This window comes from Lissotriton helveticus, chromosome 7 (genome assembly GCF_964261635.1).
Source record: "Lissotriton helveticus chromosome 7, aLisHel1.1, whole genome shotgun sequence".
Classification (NCBI taxonomy): Eukaryota; Metazoa; Chordata; class Amphibia; order Caudata; family Salamandridae; genus Lissotriton; species Lissotriton helveticus.
The window spans coordinates 931,185,920-931,209,087 of record NC_136068.1 but is presented as its reverse complement, the minus strand read 5'-3'; the positions used below and the strand labels follow the sequence as shown (position 1 = coordinate 931,209,087).

The window sequence follows — 23,168 nt, the reverse complement described above, 5'->3', positions numbered from 1 at the left end:
GTGCATGGCTTCTCAATATGCTAAAATTTTGGCTGAACATATACTTTCCTATTTGACACAAGAGAGCAATGCACATGCGATTCCCAATGACCATATAATAATAATAATAGTTAACCTGGTGCCAGTATTTCTCATCATTCCCTCAGAGCATCTCTTATAGTGTAAACCACATGTGATCGCAGCGGACATGTTTTTAAGCATTATTCATGGCCAGGCAAGCACTGTCTCACCTGTTGAAGATCCCTCGGTCTAGCAGTGCTAAATAGCAGTGTATCTGATGCATTCACCATGTCCTTCAGCTCTGGGAAGTTCAGTGGTCTCAAAACATCGAAGTCCTTGGCCTCTGGGCCTGGAGAAGCACGCGCCCTGTGGTTCTGCTTTGGAGTTTCTGTGGGACCCAAGCTGACCTCCATGCCATCTTTATGAAGGTGAAGAGATAATTGCGGATGGCTGGAATATAACCCAGGTTGCTTCCTTTTTGGGCAGCACAGAAATGTGAGGTTGGATCCTTTTCTAAACCACTTGGCACACAGCACCATGAAAGTAACAAAGGCAATCAGGCTGATCACCACAAGAGAGATGATTAGATATTGGGTCATTTTGGGTTTGTGATCTACGTGTGGGAATAAAGCGTGAGTTGGGGGAACCTTCTCGTGGACGACATCCCCTAATGATAAAACCACTGTAACAGTGGTCGACAGAGGTGGCTGGCCAGTGTCCTTGATTAGGATGACAACACTCTGCTCAGAGGCATCGCTGTCAGTAAATTGACGAATAGTTCGAATCTCTCCTGTGTAGGGAGCTATCCGAAACAAAGAGCTATTCGTAGATTGGAGAATCGAGTAGGAGAGCCAAGCATTGTATCCAGAGTCTGGATCCACTGCTGTCACTTTACTGACCAGGTATCCGCCAGGTACAGATCGAGGGACTTTCTGGTCTGCAATTCGCTCTTTGGAAGTTACTGGATATAAAATGGAGGGAGGATTGTCATTCTGGTCTAGAACAAAGATGCGAACAGAGGTATTGCTCTTGAGCTTTGGGGAACCAGCATCTTCCACCATCACAGAAATGTGCAAAACCTGGACGATTTCATAGTCAAAGGACTGCCGTGCATAAATGTCACCACTTTGTGGATTTATGTAAATATATGAAGAGGTAAAGGGGCCTGGAGGGTGACTTTCTATAACAGAATAAGATGGATGTGAATTGTCACCTTCATCCAGATCAGAAGCGGAAAGAGAGCACAGCAGTGTGTGAGGCTCATTGTTTTCTTTTATGAAGGCCTCATAGTTCAGCTGCGAGAAAAGAGGGGGATTGTCATTAACATCCGAAATATTTAGGGTGATTGTTGATCGAGTTTGCAATGGTGGGGTCCCCAGATCACTGGCAGTCAGTTCAATGGAATACTGAGAAACTACTTCCCTGTCCAAGACCCCGGAAGTGACGAGAGAGTGGTGGTTTTCAAACGCTCTGATCTGGAATGGCAGGTTTGGGGTGATTGCTAAGCGAATCTCTCCATTGCGACCCGAGTCCTGGTCTGTGACCCGGAAGAGTCCCACAGCAGTGCCCACCGGGGTGTTCTCCGGCACCGAGGGTGCCAGTGACTTCACCAGAAGGACAGGCGCGTTGTCATTGACGTCTTCTATGGTCACGTGGACAGCGCAGCGCCCCTCCAGCTCAGGCACCCCGTGGTCCCTGGCCCTCACGGATATTTCATAGAAGCTGGCCTCTTCGAAATCCAGCGGACCTCGGACTCGAATCTCCCCGGTGTGCGGGTGGAGGTAGAACAGGCCGTCCACCGCCCCCGGGGTGTGCTCGTCGAACGTGTACTCGATCTCCCCGTCCGGACCCCCATCTCGGTCTGTGGCGCGGAGTGTGACGAGCAGCGCGTCCACGGGGCTGTTTTCAGGCAGGCGGGCCCTGTACACGGCATGCTCGAAGGCGGGGGCGTTGTCATTGACGTCCAGCACCAGGACGGTGAGGTTGGTACTCCCGGACTTGGGTGGGTCGCCCCCGTCCAGGGCCGTTAGGGTCAGGTGATGCTCCGCTCGCTCTTCTCGGTCTAGGATTGCATCTAGGACCAGCTCCGGCAGCAGGGCCCCGTCCTTGCGGCGCCTCGTGCTCAGGGAGAAGCCCGGGCTTGGGTCCAGTCTGTACTCCTGGATGCTGTTGTTGCCCACATCCGGGTCCTGGGCGCCCTCGAGAGGGAACCGCGCACCTGGCATCGTCACCAACTCAGTGACCCTCACAACGTGACGTGCGCTGGGGAAGCGGGGTGCGTGGTCATTCCTATCCAGCACCTCCAGGCGGAGGAGCTCCAGGGGGCCGTCCACCATCACCTCCACGGACAGCAGGCAGCGCCCCGCGGAGCCGCACAGGCGCTCCCGGTCTATGGGCCCACTCACCAGCAAGGAGCCGTTCCCAGGGTCCAGGGCAAAGTGCCGCCTGCCTGCCAGGAACACCAGCCTCAGCCTGCGCCCTGAAATGTCCCCCAGGGCCAAGCCCAGGTCCCGGGCCACGCTCCCCACGACTGTCCCCGGCTCTGCCTCCTCCAGCACCGAGTACCGGAGCTGAGCACAGACCCCGCCCCAGAGGGAGACGAGGCACAGGAGCTGCCATCGCCAGGCCCGCCCGGCGACTCCGAGCCCCATTTCCAGAATATGTGGAGGGAATCTTTAGTATATTTGCTCGTCATAGGTTTTAACATTCATATACGCGCCTGCTAGTACCGGAAGGCAGTCCAGCGGGGCAGCAGAAGCCGGTTACTTGCCATCTCCAAGGACGCTTAGTGGTCCCTAAACGCGTTATTTTCCTTCGTAGCCAAAGAGCTGGGGTGTCAGTCCCGGAGCTGCGAAACCGGTCCAGGCGGCCCGGGGATCAGAGGCGCCTCCCCGCTGTCCAAGGGGCTGCCAGGTGGGAGAGGCAAGGCAGGGCCGTACACAGCACACCAGCAGATGTGATCACAGCCAGGCCTTGGATTGGAGGACAGCCTGGCACCTCTCTGCCAATGAAGGCTCGCGATTGTCCGCGCTCGAAACACCTGCCAAACTTTACCAACTCAGTCCACCTACACTGTCAAGATTTGCAGATTCAGCTGCTGGAGCCGCGCATGCGTGTCACGGATGCACACCATGGCAGCGCACCAGAAGAACGTGTAACTCGGCTGCAATGCTTTCATCTGCAGTCATGTTAGAGTTAAAATGCATACAAGGCCGCACCACACACTGCTTCTTTTGACGAGCAATAACCTTTCTGTTTTCAATCTTCTGGCCCAGTTTATGCAGCCCCGAGAGAGAAGCAGCTGGCGCCGACTCAAGCCTCATGTTTGTAAATACGTTTAACACTGCAAACATGTGCAGCCAGGCGGGGGAGGCGCTTTAAGGAGGGGCGCCCTGCGAGTCAGGAGTCTAATATTGCAGTGTGCACATGTCACAACATATTTGCTTTAATTGCTGATCAGCTGCATTAATGGGTGCCTGAAGCAACTTTCATACACTTCTTTAAACGACTCAACAAATACGTCTACACGCGGTCAGGCGGACTAATATGATCTTATATGACTGGATAGTTCAACTTGCTTTAAATATCACTCATCTCCTGTGGTCACAGGCACAGTTGTAATGCCTGGTACAGACTGACCTACATCTCCTATATGAATATATGGGTCATCGCAGGGGCTATTGATCACAGCTCGCCAATATGCCCTATGGTTAGCGGCATTAATGATCCTGGCTGGCGGTTAGGCCTTGCTGCCTCAAGATAGTCACAACACTCTCACCACGACCTGCCAATCTCCACAGGGGAGGGGAGGGAGGAAAAGCATTCTACCTCTGTGAATGGCTACTGACAGACCCCAGTGGATTGTTGGAGTCCAGAGGCCTTCTGCATGCCATAGAGCTCAGAGGCTTGTGGTCTGACTTTGCATAAGTTCAGAAGCACTGGTTCAGTGACCCTTAAAGAACTCCAACCGATTTCATGCGCCATCCCCCTTTAGAACAAGGGATTGACGGGACACGTCCGAGAGATCTCAGCCACCTCAACCACTTAGGCAGCAACATATGGAGATTATGGACTCCCTCTTTAAAATTTAACAGACAAGGACAGTCAGGGAAAAGGCCTTTTAGGGTCGCCCTTTTCCCCACAGTGGCCTAGAACTCTGCAGAGGAGCCCTTGTGTTGCCATCATGGTAGTGCCTTAGATCTGACACTACCTACGAATGCCACAATAGGCAAATGTTCTGGAAAATTGCAAACAAGATGGCACAACATAAACACACAACCAGGAACTTTCTTACTTATGGTGCGCTTTGCACTTTAAAAGCAATTTTTTTCCCCTAGCAGGACCACGTTTTTCTCTATGGCCACCTCATTATGAAATATAGGGACCCACCATTTCCCACCTTATAAACATTCTTTTGAGTGCTAATTGAAGGAATATTATCGCATATGCATCCAGGATAGCAACGCCATGAAGATCTTTGTAAATACCAGTAAGTTGCAAACTCGAGTGCACTTCTACCCTTTTTTATTTAAGCTGATCAAATACAACGCTCATAAGAGTATATCTTCCTCCTCTAACCCAGACCTACTCTTGCGGAAAAGTTCATCAAGCAGGTGTGCATTTTCATATCTACAATGAGATTTTATCTTGTGAAAATACCCGTATAGGGATTTTCATGCGGTAAAAGACCCTTTTTGTGCAAATGGTTTGAGAGACTCGGACGCTACAACTCCATGACCTCATCAGTTCGACCTGCTCCTCTAGACGCAAGGTCTGATGGGCACATGCTTGCATTTTTGGTGTGTGTGGGGGTTGTGAATGTGGGGAATGGGTTCCAATGGGTGTGTGTTTATAAAAGGGAAAGGGAGGGCGCCAGGGTCATCGTAAGCAACATTCAGAGATATTCAAGTTAAATGGTTGCATGTCCCAGCAACAAGGTCAAGCATATCAACATGCCCATGTCCACTTCCAACATATAAGCAGTAAGCATATACAAGGAAGTATTGATTTACTACTCTTAACTCCGTTTGACAATATGTTGTTAGTCAACACTGCGGAGAGGATATAAATGCAGGTCCATATTAAAACTTCGAGTTTATGGTAGCTCGCATTTAAGCAAGGACCAAACCCTCTTTTGAGGAAAAGTTTATTCCAAAACTCAAGAACCTATTCACACAATTAGGCCGCTGGAAAAACAAACCTGTTCTAACCAGATATAAGCCACTCACCCATTTCTGTGGGCCACAGGTCATAGAAGACTTTGAATATAATCTCCGGTATGTTCAAATATAGGCACCATCTCGAAAAATGGCATACCCACTTCTTGGTGGCAAAATGGGTTAACAACTTCCAATAAAGCTCTCTGTGATCTATTTGGTGACAGCAGTAAGAAGTTTAAGTATGAAACTGCTTTTTGTTTTATAAGAGATGTTAAATTATCATAGAAACAGTATTATGTGTATTAGAACAACGAAGTATCTTTGCACAGAACCTACAGAGATTTGTAATTGTCTTTATGCACATGCTGAAGATTTCATGAAGTAGTCTACAGTTCATCACTGTAAGTTCACACTTTCAATAACGTGAAAAATCAATGCCATTTTCTCTAGCTTCGGCTGCAAGAGGAAAGACATTCCTGGTCTACAAACACAACCCATGCACGCAGCTCCTCGTAAAACTACACAAGACGTAGGGTATTTGGGTGGCAAGGTTTAGGTTGTCACACATCAAGTAGGGAGAGCATTGTTCTTTCACACAAAGACTTATCTCCTGTCGTCCTTTATTCACTGAGATTAGAGCTTAAAATGGAATTACTGCTGCCATGGGCAACCAGCGAAGGCTTCTCAGAATAGGTTTTAAAAGCGCACATCCGTTTGCCTGACAACCACCTGGAAATGCAGACTTGGTTTATAACAGGAAGGTTCCTGGAAGACAGAGAAATACTATTGAACACATTCTATTTAGAGCATGTAAGAATCTGGCAGTCTGTAAAGTGCATTTCTAGAAAGATGCACTTAAAACAATGCTTGTTTTTCCTTCAATTCAGTCATGAAACGCACACTAAATTAGCACTTTTGTAAAACTGGAAGTAATCACACCCTCTTCAACTCACACAACATCGCCTGGCTAATATCCTGCCTCACATTTTCCATTTGTAGACACAGTAAATGATGGGTGTTACCAGTGCTTGAAATGGAAAAATATAAGTGCAGGTACTCTGTATTACGTCTCTTTTGAGAAGTGCCGGTAATCTCCCTCTCAAATAAAACAGTGCTAGTACTCAGCACGAGGCAGTACCGGTCCATTTAAAGCACTGGGCATTCTAGAACTTTAATGGTCCTCAAATCAGCAACCTCAGGAGGATGGAATGTTCAGATGGCCTTTCGGGAGATGACATTTTGATCTTCAGGTCAATGCACATCTCAGCAGCGAGTGTTTAAATCTAAGAGCCCTATTTACGCTCTGTTTCTTCTGCTGCTTAGCTCACGTGTGAGCAGGGTACTAAACACAGAGCCAGAGTCAACACAGGTCAACTCAAGGGCAGCACATGCCACTCTGACTACCACTACTTGATGTGCAGTTTGTGCATCTCTTTACCCAGGAAGAGTCAATGTTTAGCCACTGAGAAACAAATAGTAAACTGTTCTTCGGTGGCCACTAGTGCAAGACCATAGGCACTAAATAAAGGCAGCATGTCAGCCCAAGCTTTGGGTGGAGAACATCTGTCTCAGTCCCTGTTTATAACAACTGGTACACTAGCTTAGCTGCAGAAAATTGCAAGTTCTTTGTTAAGGGTAAAATATGCCTACCTATTACGTATCTTGGAATTCATTGTGTGTAATCTTTTCTAAAACCAATACAATTTCGATGTTATAAAAAAATACACACACTCACGTGAAACGCTCTAGAGCGGTGTCCATTTCAAAGTGGGAGTAAACCACTGAAGAGGCACTTATATAGTGTAAAGCACTAACATGACACAAGCGAGTATGAATGGCCAGTGCAAATATTTCATTTTGTAAAGGTTTAATTGAATATGCCATTACTTTAAAAAAAAAGTATAAGATGACATTGGTATGAAAATATAGGCACAGACTTTAATTCATGATCGGCTGTGCCACTTTGGTCAACCAAGGGCACTATGGTACTCTGCCAAACTAGACCTGAAAACAGATTAACATATATACAATATAAAAATGAAATTACTTAGGAAGTTGTACTTCTACGTTACCCAGAAGCTAATAATGTACTTTATAGCAGTGTCTTGAATGGTGCACACTGACTACAGCATGCCATTTGATCATTCTTTTTTCCTCCCCACTTGATTTACACTGGAAACATCTACAGCCACCACCAGATTTTTAATTGGCAAATCCAGCAAGATGATGGTAAACTATAACCTACATTTAAAAAGTACCATAGTAATTAACACCCCACCAAGGCTTTAAGTGGGATGAGAAAATGGGGGGCAAGGGGGAGGTAGGGGTCTCTCAAAGAGGCGTGGCCAAAGTAATTAAGGGTGTGGCTTAAAAACATGGAAGCTAAAAATCTGTGCTTAGCATAGCGTGCTGCCAGACATGCATTTTGCTGTTTCTGTAATTGCATCCAGATATATGCTACAACACGTAACTTCATACCTGCAACAAGTCAAGACTATTGGCTTTGTCAATGGTTGTTAGTTGCATAAGATAAATAAGCAGCAACTATGCCATGTATATAATATTGAAAAAGCTTTCACATAAAGCCCTGGTGACACCGCAATAATGTTGCTGCTCCTGAGTTTCAAAAAGAGAAGGGAAATCCAGAGAGAAAATTACTCTTTAAAGCACAGCTTTCCAAACTGTGTGGCGCGACACATTACTGTGTCGCGCCCCATATGTAGGTGTGTCGCCAGATGCATTCTGACGTCTGCCGGCAATCAGCAGAGCCGGACTGCAGGGGCTCCTAGAAGGGGTGAAACAATAACAAAGCCCTATTAACGTGCACAGGTCTTTAACGATCTGTGAAGTGCTCGAGTGCGGCTGTAAGCGGGCCCGGGATGTCACATACGATGGGGGGGTGGGGGGGGGGTCTTGAAGCCCTTTCGGATGCAGGAATATCCACAGGTGGACATGTCTGAAGCTGAATAGAACGAAGATTGCTCTGCTCTCTGGAGTTTCTTTGGCAGAGTGTTGTAGGTGATGTAATGCTTGTCCACTCGAACAATGATCTGTTTTGCCTTCCCACCTTCAATCAGCCACATTTTTTGGCGTAGAATATGAAAGGACACTACTTTTCGCCTTTCAAATGTATTTTAAATGCACAGCAATATAGGAGAATCACCAGACCATTTAGTTAATCAGTGGTGACTGCAGTGAGTTTCCAACAAGCGTGCCTTTAACGTGGGGGTGGGGGTAATCCGGTGTGCCTGGTGTATTTTTAGCACCACAAGCAGTCGTAATTAAGCCCCAACTATTGTAAAAAAAAAACTCCAATTGTACTTTTCCGAAAGTCTCAGACGCTGAATAGCTCTTACCCTTGAAAATCGAGCATGCAGCAACATTAAACTAAGTTAATTGTATTTGTTTTCTCTTGTTCAAGGTGAAGGTGATATGCAGGCATTTTTTTTGCTTAGCTCTCTCATTTTAAACAAATCCCCTGGTAGGACATATGTCTTCAAGTTGTGTGGTACCTTTTCATCGCCCGAGCCTTTTGTCAAATCGACCAAAATGTAACAATTACATCATTTCAGAGATGGGTCTGTCTAATCTTATCACTCATTCATCAACATGTGGTCAGCTGAATCAAGATCGAACAGTGCCAAAAAAGAGCAGCAAAAAGCTTTCTCCACTGCAGCGACGCTAGGCTTAGCATATTTTACCTGCTATTGTAGTTTCTTTTTGACAGGTGCGAATATTTTCTTAGCCTCCTGGATTACCAATGTAAAATCTGGTTACATGGAGATGTTCAGATCTCGAGGCGTCAGTGCTCCATTTTCTCTGGTCATATGCACGGTGACATCTTTATCTCTTTAATTCAGGCGCAGTCCGCAAGTATTGGTTGTTGCTTTACCTTGGCACAGGAATTTGTGCCAACATTATGTGGACTTTTTCAGTAATGAAAATAACGGAGAAATTCCTTCCAAATAAGTCCAGTAGGATCTTTTCAACACGTTTCCACATATTGGTAGACTCTGGCAGCCCTAAAAGGGGAATATATTTCACCTGGAGCATAACGACCATAGGGAATATAGTAATCAGATTGCTAGGGTGTGGTGTGTGTGGGGTGTGTGAGGGGGTTTGTGTGGGGGGGTTGTGTGTGAGTGTGGGGTGGGTGTGCGTCTGTGGGGTGGTGCGTCTGTGGGGTGGTGCGTCTGTGGGGTGGTGCGTCTGTGGGGTGGTGCGTCTGTGGGGTGGTGCGTCTGTGGGGTGGTGTGTGTGGGGTTGTGGGTGGGCCCCGAACCCACCATAGGTGGTTCGGGCTCACTCGCTCCGCTTCCTCGCGTTACCGTGTCCTTGAAAATTTTTTTCACAAAAAGGTGTGTCACCAACATGAAAAGTTTGGAAAGCTGTGCTTTAAAGGATGTCCCTTCCCCTACAACGCTCACCTGGCATGACGTCATGCCGAAACTTCTCCACAGTGAGAAGTGACAGTGTGAGCACGCGCACATGATGTGCCTGTCATTGCAGTCCGGAAAAAAACGGACTCCTTGTGCCAAGGCACAAAACAGAGCCCAATAGAGACCCGTTTCGAGGCCACCTTTATAAAACTGCTGGTGCTCAGACCCAGTGAGACCCAGCCCACTTAAAGTCCTGCACCCCACCTCACCATAGCCATAACTGGGGTGCTTTTCCACCCCTCGACAAGGCAATCAACCTTCAGAGCCGCCACTTATGAAAACCCCCTCCCCTGGCAATACTTGCCTCGGTTCGAGAAGGCTGTAGCTCTTTCTCTCAAGTCACTTTTCCTCTTACATCAAAGTAGATTCATTTCTTACTTGGAAAAAAAATACAACTGAAACCCTGCAAAGCTAATTCACGTCTTCTCCATGCAGGTGACCAAACTATGTGGCTTATATAGCATGAATCTAGTTACAAAGCATGGGCGTGATGAATAACAGAGCGGCAGAGGGGCATGATGGGTGAGCGTGGATACAGAACCTTAGAGCAGGGCTTTACAGTGGAGATGGAAAGGATGCTGGCATGAGACGGCCAGCAAGGTCGGTCAGCAAGGCCTCTGCACCTTCCAATAAACACTAACATAAGAACAACATTTACCATTCAAATCCAACCATGGATTCATTAACAACCTGCCCCAGTCCTATTAATCTGACAAAGTTGGGCCCTCTCAGCCTTTCATCCTTCTGAGGTTGATATAATAGTACCATTTAGTTGGGTAACGATAAACATCTGTTATTCAGCGTTTACAAATACACATGTTCTGTAAGGGAAAGACCTGGACAGATGTCTCTTCAATTCCAAACCACCACCAATTCCTCCAAAACAAATCTTCTCATCCGCTAATACATGTGTATAACGTGGCTACCCCCCCTCTCTCTAGGATTTTCAACCACCGCATGGATCCCTTTCCTGCTTATCAACCAAATAGGCCCCCATCTATCAGAATACGAACAGCCAACTCTTTACATCAAGTGGTGTTCGTGGTTGACATTCACAACCGAAAATCCAGCCTTTTCAGCATAACATCTTGGATGTTATTTTCCACCTCTTACTTAACCTAATGAAAACAGAAATTATTACCCTCTTCCAATAGCAAATCAACCTCAAAATCAACTCTGGACAAATAACCTGGTCATTGTTTGCTTCTGTGAAGACATTGTGACAGCACTGAGGGAAGTGAGAGGCATCACCCTTAAGACTTGCAATATTTAGACTTCTCAAATATGTGTTCGACTGAGGCCTACCCAGATTTGTTGTATTCATTGCCTTCCATTCTAATATACATAAAGTCATGCTGTCCAAATTGTCAGGAGTTAATAATAATGAATTGTTTTTGAACTATTTGAAGAGGAATCACAAGTTAGGTGACATTTCTAAATGTATCACACCATTGGCATCTCTATCCTGGAAACAGCCCTCTGCAGATCCTTCTGGGGTGTCCCCTGGACCTCAAGGCATAGGTGAGCCACAGAAGCGCTAACAGACCTCCAACGGCTACAAACATTTCATTAACATCTGGCACCATGTGTCAGAGATGCATCATAAAAGTTCGTTTTTTCTAGATCTATCATGGTCATGATATTTAGGTTTGACAATACTCATCTTCTGAGATTCTCATTTGCATCAGTAGTCGGCCTAGTTTCAACTAGTAAAGACAGAGACTGAATTTCCTGAATCTTCTAAGAATTATAATCCTTAAAACCCCATACATGCCAACAGACGCAATTTAGGCAGGAGACTCCTGACTTTTGAAACAAAAAAATGACAATTTTAGCTGTCTCTCGCATTGCATTGGTTTCAGCAGAAGTCGATGGGGAAAAAGACATTCCCAACGTTTTTATTTTTTTCAAAATCACCCACTTTCCTGATCTAAAATGTTGACTTGTATGCAACCCAGCCAAACTTCTTTCCAACTCCGGGAGACACACTGGTAAAACTAGTAGCCTTCAAAAATCATCTGTGTAAACATAAATGTGGCTAAATTGGAACAGATTCTGCCTTCCTGTACTCACCAAATATAAAGTGTCACATACAGGGCTAAATGCTTAATATCCTGTTGCATTTTCACAATAACAAAGCAACATTTACTCCGTGTTTTCGACTGTGGACTCCTTTAATGGGGTAATCTCTGTGTACTGCACTAAAATGTTGTTTTCCTGATGCTGTGTTACACACCTTGAAGGCGGTAGTCATCTTAAGCGTTTCAGAAGGATAAAAGGATTATTGAAAGACACTAGACAAGTGACTGACTGTTTCCCATCACTTCGTTCCTGGACAATGCCAACTGCAATATTATTATGCTTATTATTCATTCAAGTGCAATGGGGCTGACTTTGTCCCTGCCCTACAAGATTTAAAAAAAAAAAAAAAGTTAGAGACCTCTAAAACGCTTCACATTCTAAAATTATCGACCACAAGAATTTTCATTCAAGCAAATGGTCTGCCATAAATATCACAATTGTTTTATTATCTACCTTAATGGTTACTAATTTTGCTGACTTCAGAACGATGCAGAGGACTGGTTATGCCCTGAAGCTAAGAGGTGTCTACCTGTCATGGAATCTCACAATTACCTATTTCCGTGGTGCTTATCCAAATAAATAAATAAATAAATAAACCATGCACAGATTTGAACATGTGATCCGCAGGCTACAGATTCTTCCACGCACTCACTGACCTACTAAGATACGTTAAGGCACTCAGGGTACACTCGGAAATATTCACAACCTGTGGTTATGAAGGATGCCTAGTCCAAATATTCATTCCAACTTAGCGTGTTGGTAGTAGAAGGCCCTTTTAGCCGTGGACTGCAATTGTCCATAGAAATAACGGACCAAAACACCCTGGTTAGTTATATAACTGTACCATTCTTAGTCTATCTAAGCCAACCTTTTATCTTGAAATTAAAAAGTTAAAATCTATTTTCTTGGTATTCATATTAGTGTGTGTTGTTTATTCAACTATCCATTCATTTTTAAGAACTTACGGGAATGGCTCCCTTGGTTTATATCCATCATGCCCCTATGTATTTCGGGAAATACATTTTCTAAGGGGTTCAAAAGGTGCAAATATCTCAAAATGTGGGTACAGTTTCATCCCCCAAAGTCAATAGTAATATATAAATCAATGAAAATACCTGGGGCTTTGAGACTGCAGGATCATAAGTCCTGAAGGCGCAAAGTTCAGATCTAAGATCAGAAAAAATCCCCAAAATGCATTGGGGCATGTTGGACTTCTACCAAGGATGCCAGTTATATAGCTTCAGAAATTCAGATGAATGGCTGAATAAACAAACACTTATGAAAATAGCAAGAAATCACATTTAAACAATTGATTTCATTATGAAAGATTGGCCTACATAACTTAAGATATGATAGGAGGTATTTATAAAGAGCACTATCAGTCAAGACTGAGCATCATAGCGCTAGCTCAGCAACAAAAATAGTACAGCATAAGCTAACAGAAGACTGTAGTATTACAACCCGAAGGAAGTAAAGTGAAACCTTAAAATCAGTCGGTCAGATGCCTGCAGGAATCGTTGACGGGAGAGAAAAGCCAGGTTTTGAGAAGTTTGCTGAATTCTGTTTCAGTGTTGGTAAATCTGAGTGGGACCGGAAGCTGATTCCAGATTTTGGACCCCAGTACAGCAAGAGATTTGCCACCATTTGTTTTGCATTTGAAAACAGGTATGACTAGCAAATTAAGGTTAGAAGATCTCAAGGTTTTTCAAGGCTTGAAATGTTTATAACACTCACAAAGATAGAAAAGGCCGGAACGGTTGAAGGCTCTGAAGACCAAAGTCAGTCTCAAAAAGAATCCGTTTGTGGACTTGAAGCCAATTCAGTTTCTTTAATCCCTGAGAAACTGAGCTATTGCGTGGGAGTTTCAAAACTAGTCTGGCTGCAGAATTTTTGACCACTTGAAGTTGATGTAATAGATGCTTAAAAATGCCAAAACATAAGCTATTACAGTGCAAGAACTGCAGTGTTCCTTGCTGCCAGAGGAAGGCATTCAAAGAATTTCTGTAATAATTTGGTCAGAAAAAACAAGTACTAAAGACAGCTACTACTTGAGAGTGAAAAAAAGGAGTGAGCAAACAAATTTGACACCTAGATTGTGAGCCACTTTGATTAGAGAGGGAGGAGACAGGAAATTGTCAGGCCACTCAAACTGAGGAGAAAATAATGTGTGAATGAATATGTTTATGTGTTTCAGTTAATAAAAATGGTTATAAAATTGTGCACGTTATAGGAGAAAATAAATTATCCAGACCGTATAAAACAAATATCTATCTTGTCGGTATTACATTTCAGGAAATTAAGTTCCATCCAATGGATGGTACTTTAAAAAGAGTTTTAAAAATTTAGCTCAGAGCCAGAAGAATTTTTATTTAAAGGGAAAACCAACTGGGTATTGTCAACATATGATGTAGACAGGATACCAAATGAATCGATAAGAGACATTAGAGGAGATACGTAAACTCTGAAAAGGGTCGGATTCAATGCTGAGCCTTGAAGAGCACCAAAATTCAAAGTTTTTTTGTGTGAGAAAAACTGACCAATAGATATAACCTGTCTCCTGTTCTCAAGAAACAACTGTAACCAGGCCAGGGCCTGTCTGCAGATACCAGCCTCTCAGTGTAGCTGGAGAAGAATGGAGTGATATATGGTGTCAATTGCTGCGGATAGATCAAAAGAATCAAAATAGCATTTCTACCTTTATCCAACGTAAATTTGATCGTCTAAGAGACTTCTAGCAGTGTTGTCTCGGTGTAGTGCAGCGGCCTGATTGAAAAGGGTGAAAGCTGCCAGAATTTTCAGGGAAATCCATTAACTGGTCTAGACCAAATATTCTAGCATCTTAGCTGGGGTAGGAAGAAGCATGTTGGGTGTAAAATTAAATAAGGATTTTTGGTTCGGCAATTGTATTTTTTCCATAGTGGTTTGACCACAGCCAGTTTCCATGACACTGGAACCAGAGGAGAGGGAAACATTCATAATGTAATTGTTATCAGGATTAATAACTTCAGGAGCTTCTTTAAGGACCGTGGGAGGACAGGGGTCTGAAGGGGAACCCGATTTGCAGCACAGAAGAGCTCACTCCGACTTCTGGAGAAAAGCGTCCTGAAAGGCGGCCAAACAGACTTCGATGGTAGTGAGCCCTATCCAGGACCTGGAGGGATATGTCCCCTGCTGAGATGCTGATTTAAACTCCCCTGGATGCGAAGAATGTTTTCTTCAAAGTAATCTGAAAGCTTATAACACAGAGTTTGAGGAAGAAGGAGATCTCTTCAAAAGGCTTTGGGATTAAGGAATGACTTCGCAATCAAACATTTTCTTAGGGTCATTATACTCGGGTTCAATCTGAGAGGTGAAGAACAGTTTCATAGCCTCTTTAATAAGAGTATGGTACATTTCCAAAACCGCTCTGTAAATAAGCTGGTCACCAAGGCTGTATTGAGACCTCCAATTTCTTTCAAACTTTCTACAAACCAGCTTCTCTCTGGTCAGTGATGCGGTAAACCAAGACGCGGTATTAACTAAGCAGTTCCAGCCAGGCTTAGTTAGGGGGGCAAGTTTGTCTATGGCATCCTGGACCCAGCAATTATATAGCTTAAGGTCCTTAGACCACTCTCCCGTAGGATGAGGGGGAGAGTGGTCCAACTATTCTAGAGCCTGTGGGGTCTCGGGGGAAAAGCATGGGATGAATAGTAAAAACAAATGTTTTTTAAATAAGGTCAAGTGAGTGGTCGGCTGTAACGGTTGGACCCGTCACACAGAGCTGTGTGGTAATATGTACCTGACTGGGGTGTTTGGTCAGTTATTTCTATGAATAATGTAGTGAGGTGAGCAGTGTAAAGGGCTCCAGGGCTGCAGTGTTTGAGGCCCCATGAAGCCCAGGCTGCTAGTTTACCCAAATCAACCCTAGTTTATGAACCTTGAAGCCAAATGTAAACCACATGGCTTGCTAGAAAGCCAAGGCTTGCCTTAGAGTTTCAGAGCTTTTTGGTGGTCACTTCCTGCCCTAGTATTGTCAACAGAATTCAGCGCTGACTGCTTGTGAGCTACCAAGAGCCAGAAAAGACATGGGCACGCCCGTATCATTTTTGGTACAAGATCTGGATTAGAACAGTTCTGGTCACTTAAATATAAAATTGTACCAATTAATTTTTGAGAGCACAGCAATTCCATGTTTTTACTAGCACTAATATTTAGGTACTTTGAACAATTCTAAAGTACTCGTGATATGCGCTATGCATACGTCCCATTCTGATTTTTTGTTTAAAAGACAAAAATGGCACAGCTGATTTTTCCGGGTACTCTTAAAATAACATTTGTATTTGTAAAGCGCACGTTCACCTCAAAGGGGTGTCTTGGCACTGAATATCAGATGTTTATTGTTACCCAACTCAATGGTACTCATTTTATCGACCTCAGATGGATGAAAGGCTGAGTGGACCCGCAGGGATATGAACCTGTGACCATGAGGTCTGCTGTTTGGCAGATTGACTCTTGGCGAGTCTGTCGTGCCCACCAGAGAGGTATCCATCTTGTGAATCACATGCACTGAATATCTCTGACAAACACACCTCTACACCATGACCTAGGCACACCGTGTTCCCACGAGCATCTGTCTGGCATGGCATGAACATGGCCAAACACCATCCTTTGATTGGGTTTCGGGAGAGTGACCCTGAAGCACACTTCACAGTCTCCTGGAGCACCGGAAAATTGAGTGGTCCAGCAATGAACCCGCATCCAATGCGCCGGACCATAATTTCTTTCTTGGGGACTGTGACATTTATGTAACCGTGCCCATCTGTGCCTAGATTACAATCCTAAGGTTAGGAGTTTGCCCTGAAAACCGATGCACCGTCACAAGAGGGACTCCTCTGCTTAGTCAATCCTGTAGTGCTATGTTACAATCTCAGTCTGAGCTTGAGATATTGAAATCCAACGTTTCAGTGAGTTTCGAACCTCAGTAGAGGATTCAGACCGTTCATGTCCACGCTGCCACCAACAGTGAACTTTTGTGATCATTACTAATGGTTTCCAAGATATGGCATATCAAAGTTTATTATTTCCCAATTCCTAGTCAGTTGGCTAGCCTTGTTTTCAGTGGTACAATATTCACGAGTTTCTTATCCACAAGTGGTATGTATGTGTGCATCATAATGTCCAACTGTATCCAGTTGAAATATTGGTAAATGACAAATGATTCAACCATAATCATATTTAAATTACCATTTGAGTTGACAATCCAATCATGGGCTTGCTATTAATAGTTGATATAGAGGTGAACTATGGGTATTATTAAAATAAATAAAATTAGCACCAAAGCAACAGGATTGTTATTACAATATGAAGAACCATTTCTGGAAAAGATATGCATCATATTGAATTTAACCTTTTCATGTAGCAAGCAAACTGCAGAATAAAAAGGTGTGTAATCGACATTTAAATTCTGTTTTGTGGTACAACTGCATCAGGCTGCTCATACTACTACCAATGAAAATGTCAGTAATCAGGAGTCATTAACGTGATGCGTTTTTGTTATTCAGTCTTATAAAGCGCACAGTAACCCTACAGGCATCCTGGCGCTGCAATACATATGCACTGTCACCATAGTTCCAGAAGGAGCATGTTGCTATGCTAAGGCTATGCTAGGAAATAGCCAGGTTTTGACTTTCCTTCTGAAGGACTAAATCCTTTCACGAAGCACTGTAATAAGAGTTGTGTTACGCAATCCAGGAATTCATAATTTGCCTCGTCACAAACAAATATATCATCTAGCTAATTGCACATGGGTATTCAAGGTGGCTATGACCATGGACAAGTATAGGCTAATGAGGGAAATGCTGTGGTAATGGGAAAGAAAAGACATACAGCAAACTTGCATGTATGTAGTTTTTTGAAGATGTTAAATACCAAAATAACTGAGCATACCCAAGTCTGTTTATATTAAACCCTACTCTGTTGGTCAAGTGTAGCACACTGTAGTCTAGTGACACTAAACCTCTGCAAATCATAGCAGACCACGATCCTTTTTAGCTCAATAGTCACTCTTATTTTACTTTATATTCATTGGCTTTCCTTGTCCATCTTTTGTTTTTCCTTCCGTTCTGGTTTGTCCCTCCCCGAGATCACAGCCTCTTGATCATCATTTTCACTGGATTAGTTGTATACAGGGCATATGTCCTAAAAAGGAATATGGGGGGCTGCTGCTTCCAACACAGATCTTGTTGGTACTTTACGTTCACAAATTGTGACCCTTCTAATATAGCACAGTGAGCAACGAAGAACATGTGACTCCTACACGTTGTAACCCTCACTGTCTTATGTAACACATCCTGTACATTGATTTACACACACTTGATTGTTTGTATAATGTGTACGTTTGATGTAAAGTGTTCTGGCACCCTGCATTGTGATTAGCAGTGCTATAGCACTATAAAAGAAATACAACAAAATATTGGTATTCACATTGTTATATGTGTAACTACTGGGACAGACAACACATTGTACATTCTTACAGTGCATACACATCTCTTACATACAGGGACTGAATAAAATGCCAAAAGCATGCCTCTCTAAAGAAGTTGTGAAGTAATAACAAGCTGCGTAACTTTATTTCAGCTCCATTGCATTTCTATCTAGGTGAGAGGCTCCAGATAGCTTCAGCCAGTCTACTCCAACAAAAAGAGGCCTGGTGGGCCCTTAAATTCTTCTTTTTGTTTTGGACCCAAAACATTATTTTAAATAAAGGAGCCTCTGCCTGCATGTTGCAGCTCAGAATTAAAGCAGGCAAAGTGCAGATACTGCTAAATGTGTTCTGCGAGTTTAGCATATTTCTGTGAGGCCTAACTTCTTGGCGGGGTAGACGGCGTCCACCCTGTGAAGAGTGTGTAGAACCCGTCCACCCATGACTTGTGCCCTGATTGTATCCTTGCGCTGCTCACATTGAGGAAAGTACTCTTTTCTTTAAGTTTCAGCCCTTCATAAGAGTGCATGGGTTTTCTAGGATGCATGCATATGTATACATTATTTTTTTCACTAAAAAAACAAAGGTTACAGGGATGTTATAATTTGGTTCAGATTTTACACACAAAACCATAGAAATTCAGTGGTTAGTTATACTTATTTTAAGAAACTATAACTTGAGCCCTAAGGTAACTGTAACTTGCACATCTGCTATGCACAGTTTCTATATTGGAAGCGTTACAGTGACAATATCAATGATGTCGTAAAGATGTCAAGATTGATATGGAATAATTAGCAGTGCATGGCGAGGGCGTGAGTTATAGTTACCTTAGGGAATGAGCTATAGTTTCTTGAAATAAGTATAACTATAGCTGCTGAATTTCTATGCTTTTGTTTGTGTAAAATCTGAATCCAACAATAAAGTCCCTGTATCCTTTTTTGTGAACATCTATCCAAGTGTTTTTATGCTATTTCCGAACTATAATCATCCCTGTAACCTTTGTTTTTTTGAGTGAATTTCTATGTTTTTTTAAACCTAAAACAATATTTAATTACCATACATTAATCGAACAGCCGCTGAGCACGGCCTGCTGTCAACCCCCTCGCATGCAGCCAACCCCACGCTGCGTGTAATAGGTGGGTTGGCCAGAATGCCTAGCCCTGTGGCCAACCTCCCAAAGACAGTCAACTTGTGGACCCCGCCCTGGGCTGTATGTGTGTGGGTGGGTGGGTTTGTGAGTGTGTATGCCAGTGCTTGTGTGGGTGTGCAAGTCAGGGTGTGGGTGTGGCAGTGCTTTTGTGAGCCTGTGAGTGGCTGAGTGGGCCTGTGAGTGGGTGTGAGAGAGTTTGTGAGTGGGTGTGAGAGAGTTTGTGAGTGGGTGTGTGAGAGTTTGTGAGTGGGTGTGTGAGAGTTTGTGAGTGGGTGTGTGAGTGGCTGTATGGGTCTAGGAGTGTCTATGGGTCTATGAGTGGGGGTGCGTGTGTTTGTGTGTGTATGCGAGTGGCTACACAGGTCTCTGAGTGGGTGTGTGAGCGACTGTATCGGTGGTTTTGTGGGTGTGTGAGTGGCTGTGTGACTATGAGTAGGTGTGTGAGTAAGAGTATGGGGGTGTGAGTCGGTCTGTGAGTGGGTATAGTTTTTCATTGGCCTCTGGATCCGCAGATTCACATGGAGCCATGAAGAGCTGCATGATGGATCTGTGGATCCTCTGGAGAGTAAAAATAAAAGTTTTTGAGCAATTCACTGACCCCCTCTATCACACTCATGGGGACAGGGTACCTCTATCATGACCCCTTCTATCAGTTTTCACTGTTATAGTCAGGCCCTGGGACCAGGTCCCGATATATAAAATGACGGCTGCAACTTTCCTCTCACGTTGCGGCCAGCCAATCATGGTATTGCTATTGGTGCGTGGATCTGTGGTGGACTTGCGTCTCTAGATATCTAGAAACCTTTTTTTTAAAGAACTCCAAAACTAGTGAACAGACTTACACCACATCTTTCTGGTTCAATATCTAGCTTTCTGTCAAATTTAAGATAATACCATACAGCCGGGTGTGGGCTGTAGTCACGTCTAATATCCCGAATATCCCTATGGGAAACTGCATGGGGAAACATTTTGGGACACCCCCCTTTTTTCTTGGCTTCCGCTTGACGACTCAACTTGAAACTTTGAAGTTAGCAGCTGAAGTGAGTGCCAAACTAGTTTTGAAAACTGAAGATTTGTCAAACGGCACCAAAGGTATTAGCAGAACAAAAAATGCTTTGTCTACTAAAACTAGGTCCTCACTACCTACTGGCTATTACCACTACGTTTGTACACATACACACCTTCATAGTCAAATTTTGAATTAGATCTGAAAGCCTATGTATGCATTGTGGTATATATGCAAGACTGCCTCCTGCAATAACTTTTAATATATATTCAAGACTAAGGGAGGAACATACATATCCAGGATCGAGAAAGAGAAGCACTATAAAGTGAAGGTCACTGTGGACAAGTGTATCCACATCACCACAGCTGCCCCCTTGGTACTGTTCCTCTACTCAAAGACTCATTAAGAAACCACTACAGCCATGTTACTAGAAAGAGACACCTGTGGGAAGCAGCATCGTCAACTGAAATCAAATGTTAGGCTCGTCACCTCAGAATTGTGGAGAGGGGGGGTAATTGGCACTGGCACCGAGAAGCTGTAACACGCGCATCCATCCCTGCATACATTACTGTGAGGAGTCGTCTGGGAACTGCTGCTGGCGAGGATGCCATGTGTACCCCTGAGCAGCTTCAAAGGCAGCTCCAAGACGCACCACGAGCCAGTGCTACATGTGGAATGTCCCTCGACGTGGCTGTCAAGAAATTATTTAATTTCACACTTCCATGCATGCAAATGTCCCCAGAGCGGGAACCAACCAGTAAACAGACGTGGGCAGAGCACGCACATCAAAGGGCTCTTGTTCACACGCAAAGCTGTGGCCGCGGCCCTCAATTAGCAGCCTTGTTCCAGCTCTTTTATTCTCTGAGGCGATCGCTCCAGCTGGTGTTCAGAAAGTGTGGCGAGCCCTAGTCTATTTCCTGCCCACATCAACCCTCCCCATCCTATTTTCCAAACCCCCTCCCACCTGTCTTTGCTTTCTCGGCTAATGAACATCAGTTCAGGTGGGGGCGAAATTAAATTGGACTTCGACATACAGGCTCGCGTCTCGAAGTTTCAGATGGAGTTTTTTCCCCCTGGTTCTTTGAGGACTTCAGCAAGAAACTCTAGCAGAAGTGGCCCCCATCAGCATGTGCACAGAGCCTGACAGAGCTCCAGGTGTGCGCTGTACCTCAGCTGACTCGGGCATGCCCTGCTCCGGAAGGACGTATCCGAGAACCGAAGGCACAGCTCGCCAGCTGATTGGATGGATCAAATCTGTCCTGTTCCAACAAATAAAGGGATTCGCCCAGCCACCAGCACAGGCATTGGATGCACTGTATCAGCGGTGTTTTATCATACATATGTGCTTCAGACAAACATTCTCTCATATACAAGAGCAAAACAACAAAACTAGAGGGTAGCACGTGCAAAGCATCGTATAAGTAAAGGGATATGCGTTGATGCCCCCGACCGCTCTACTCCTTTCATGAAATAAAACGTATTAGAGCGCAGTGTTGCTTTAAACTAGCGTACACACATCCAGGTAAAGTATTTACCGTCTAGTTATTCCCCGTCTATGCAAGCAGAAGGCTCACCTTTCACCTGCGCCCCCTCCCGACACACACAAGAGCACAAACAGCAATCCTGGCATTTCTAAATCTTATGGCTAGAGCATTATTTCGCTTGCACGAGGCCGTACGTGACCAGCACTATGAACCAAAAGGCCGGAAGTCTGGTTTAATCCCCCTTCACCCTGCTCTCATCGGTTCCGCATCAGAGGCCGTGAGGTCATTGTTATGCAGGACTCTCCTAGAACCGAGGGACGGTCGTGGCAGTGCTGTGTGTACACGTTGAAAACATGTATTGATCATGTATTGACCACATCGCTCTTACCATGGGTTTACAACGCGCACTTTCTATGTGAAATGACACTCGCGCCTTCACCTCTGACCTCTTCTGTCAATACATGCGTCAATATTTCACCCGGCCACTCCCCTTCCTGCAACTTCCAGGAAGTGACATCCTGTCCCCACCTGCCAGCATCAACTGGCCTTGAAACCTGCTCACGTCACCTAAGTCAGCAGCAGGGCATCCTACGGGGTGTGGGCGTGCGTGGGGGCATTAGAGGTGTGCCCACAGGGGGCGTGCTTTTAGCCACAACGTCACGTGGGTACATGGGACTAAAGAGAGACCGGGGGCCCCCTTTCACTGCCATCTTTTCAGGTGTGGTTGAAAGGATGGCAGTGGTGCTTTGATGCCCTGGCTTTAACACACAGCATTACAGTGACTGGCCACCTGCTACAGGTGAAGACGTTCTGACGTGATGGCTGAGTAAGACATGATGTCACGACTAGGGCATGAGCTCACCCACGAGGAAAGGGTATCAAGCGAATGCGGTGCATCGTAACACGTGTCTTTAAATGACAGTATATGGCATATGAAACAATTTAAATCCTCAAAAACAACTGCTTAAATCCCAGCAGAGCAGACCGGCTTAATCCCATTTTCAGCACAATCGTACGGCCACAGTACACCGTAAGCAGCTTTACAAGATGAAACATCTGTATGTCCGTGCATGCAATTTTACTTAAGCTGACATGCAAAACATTGCGTAAAGGTAAAGTGTATTTTTAAATGAATCAGAATCGAAAACAAGCCTCAAAATAACACACAAACAAAAAAAAAGTGTTGGCCGGCCATCATGTATATTACTATTTCTGTTAATAACGATGTCAATCAAAAAACACTAACGCACTCTACATCTGATCAAATGATATTTTGGGAAAAGTGCTGGTGGAAATTAAAGTGCAATACAACAACTGCACATTGTATTGACTAGTGGGTTATGACGTCTGTGTTTACTGCAGGTGTGTGAATGTTTGCATTGTGTATC

General features: G+C 44.5%; 1 protein-coding gene across 28 annotated transcripts in view; it reads right to left on the bottom strand.

Annotated features, from left to right (window-relative positions):
• Positions 1-23,168, bottom strand: part of LOC144769402 (protocadherin gamma-C3-like) — a 917,178-nt gene that overhangs the window by 97,684 nt on the left and 796,326 nt on the right. Inside the window, exon 1 of one of the 28 annotated variants that reach the window (XM_078653481.1) lies at positions 231-2,687. The exons of the other annotated variants lie outside the window; for them this stretch is intronic. Coding sequence (XP_078509607.1) covers positions 231-2,651 — 2,421 coding nt within the window. The 5' untranslated portion in view covers positions 2,652-2,687. Of the gene's footprint in view, positions 1-230; positions 2,688-23,168 lie in introns of those variants that run through there. 28 annotated transcript variants of the gene reach the window in all.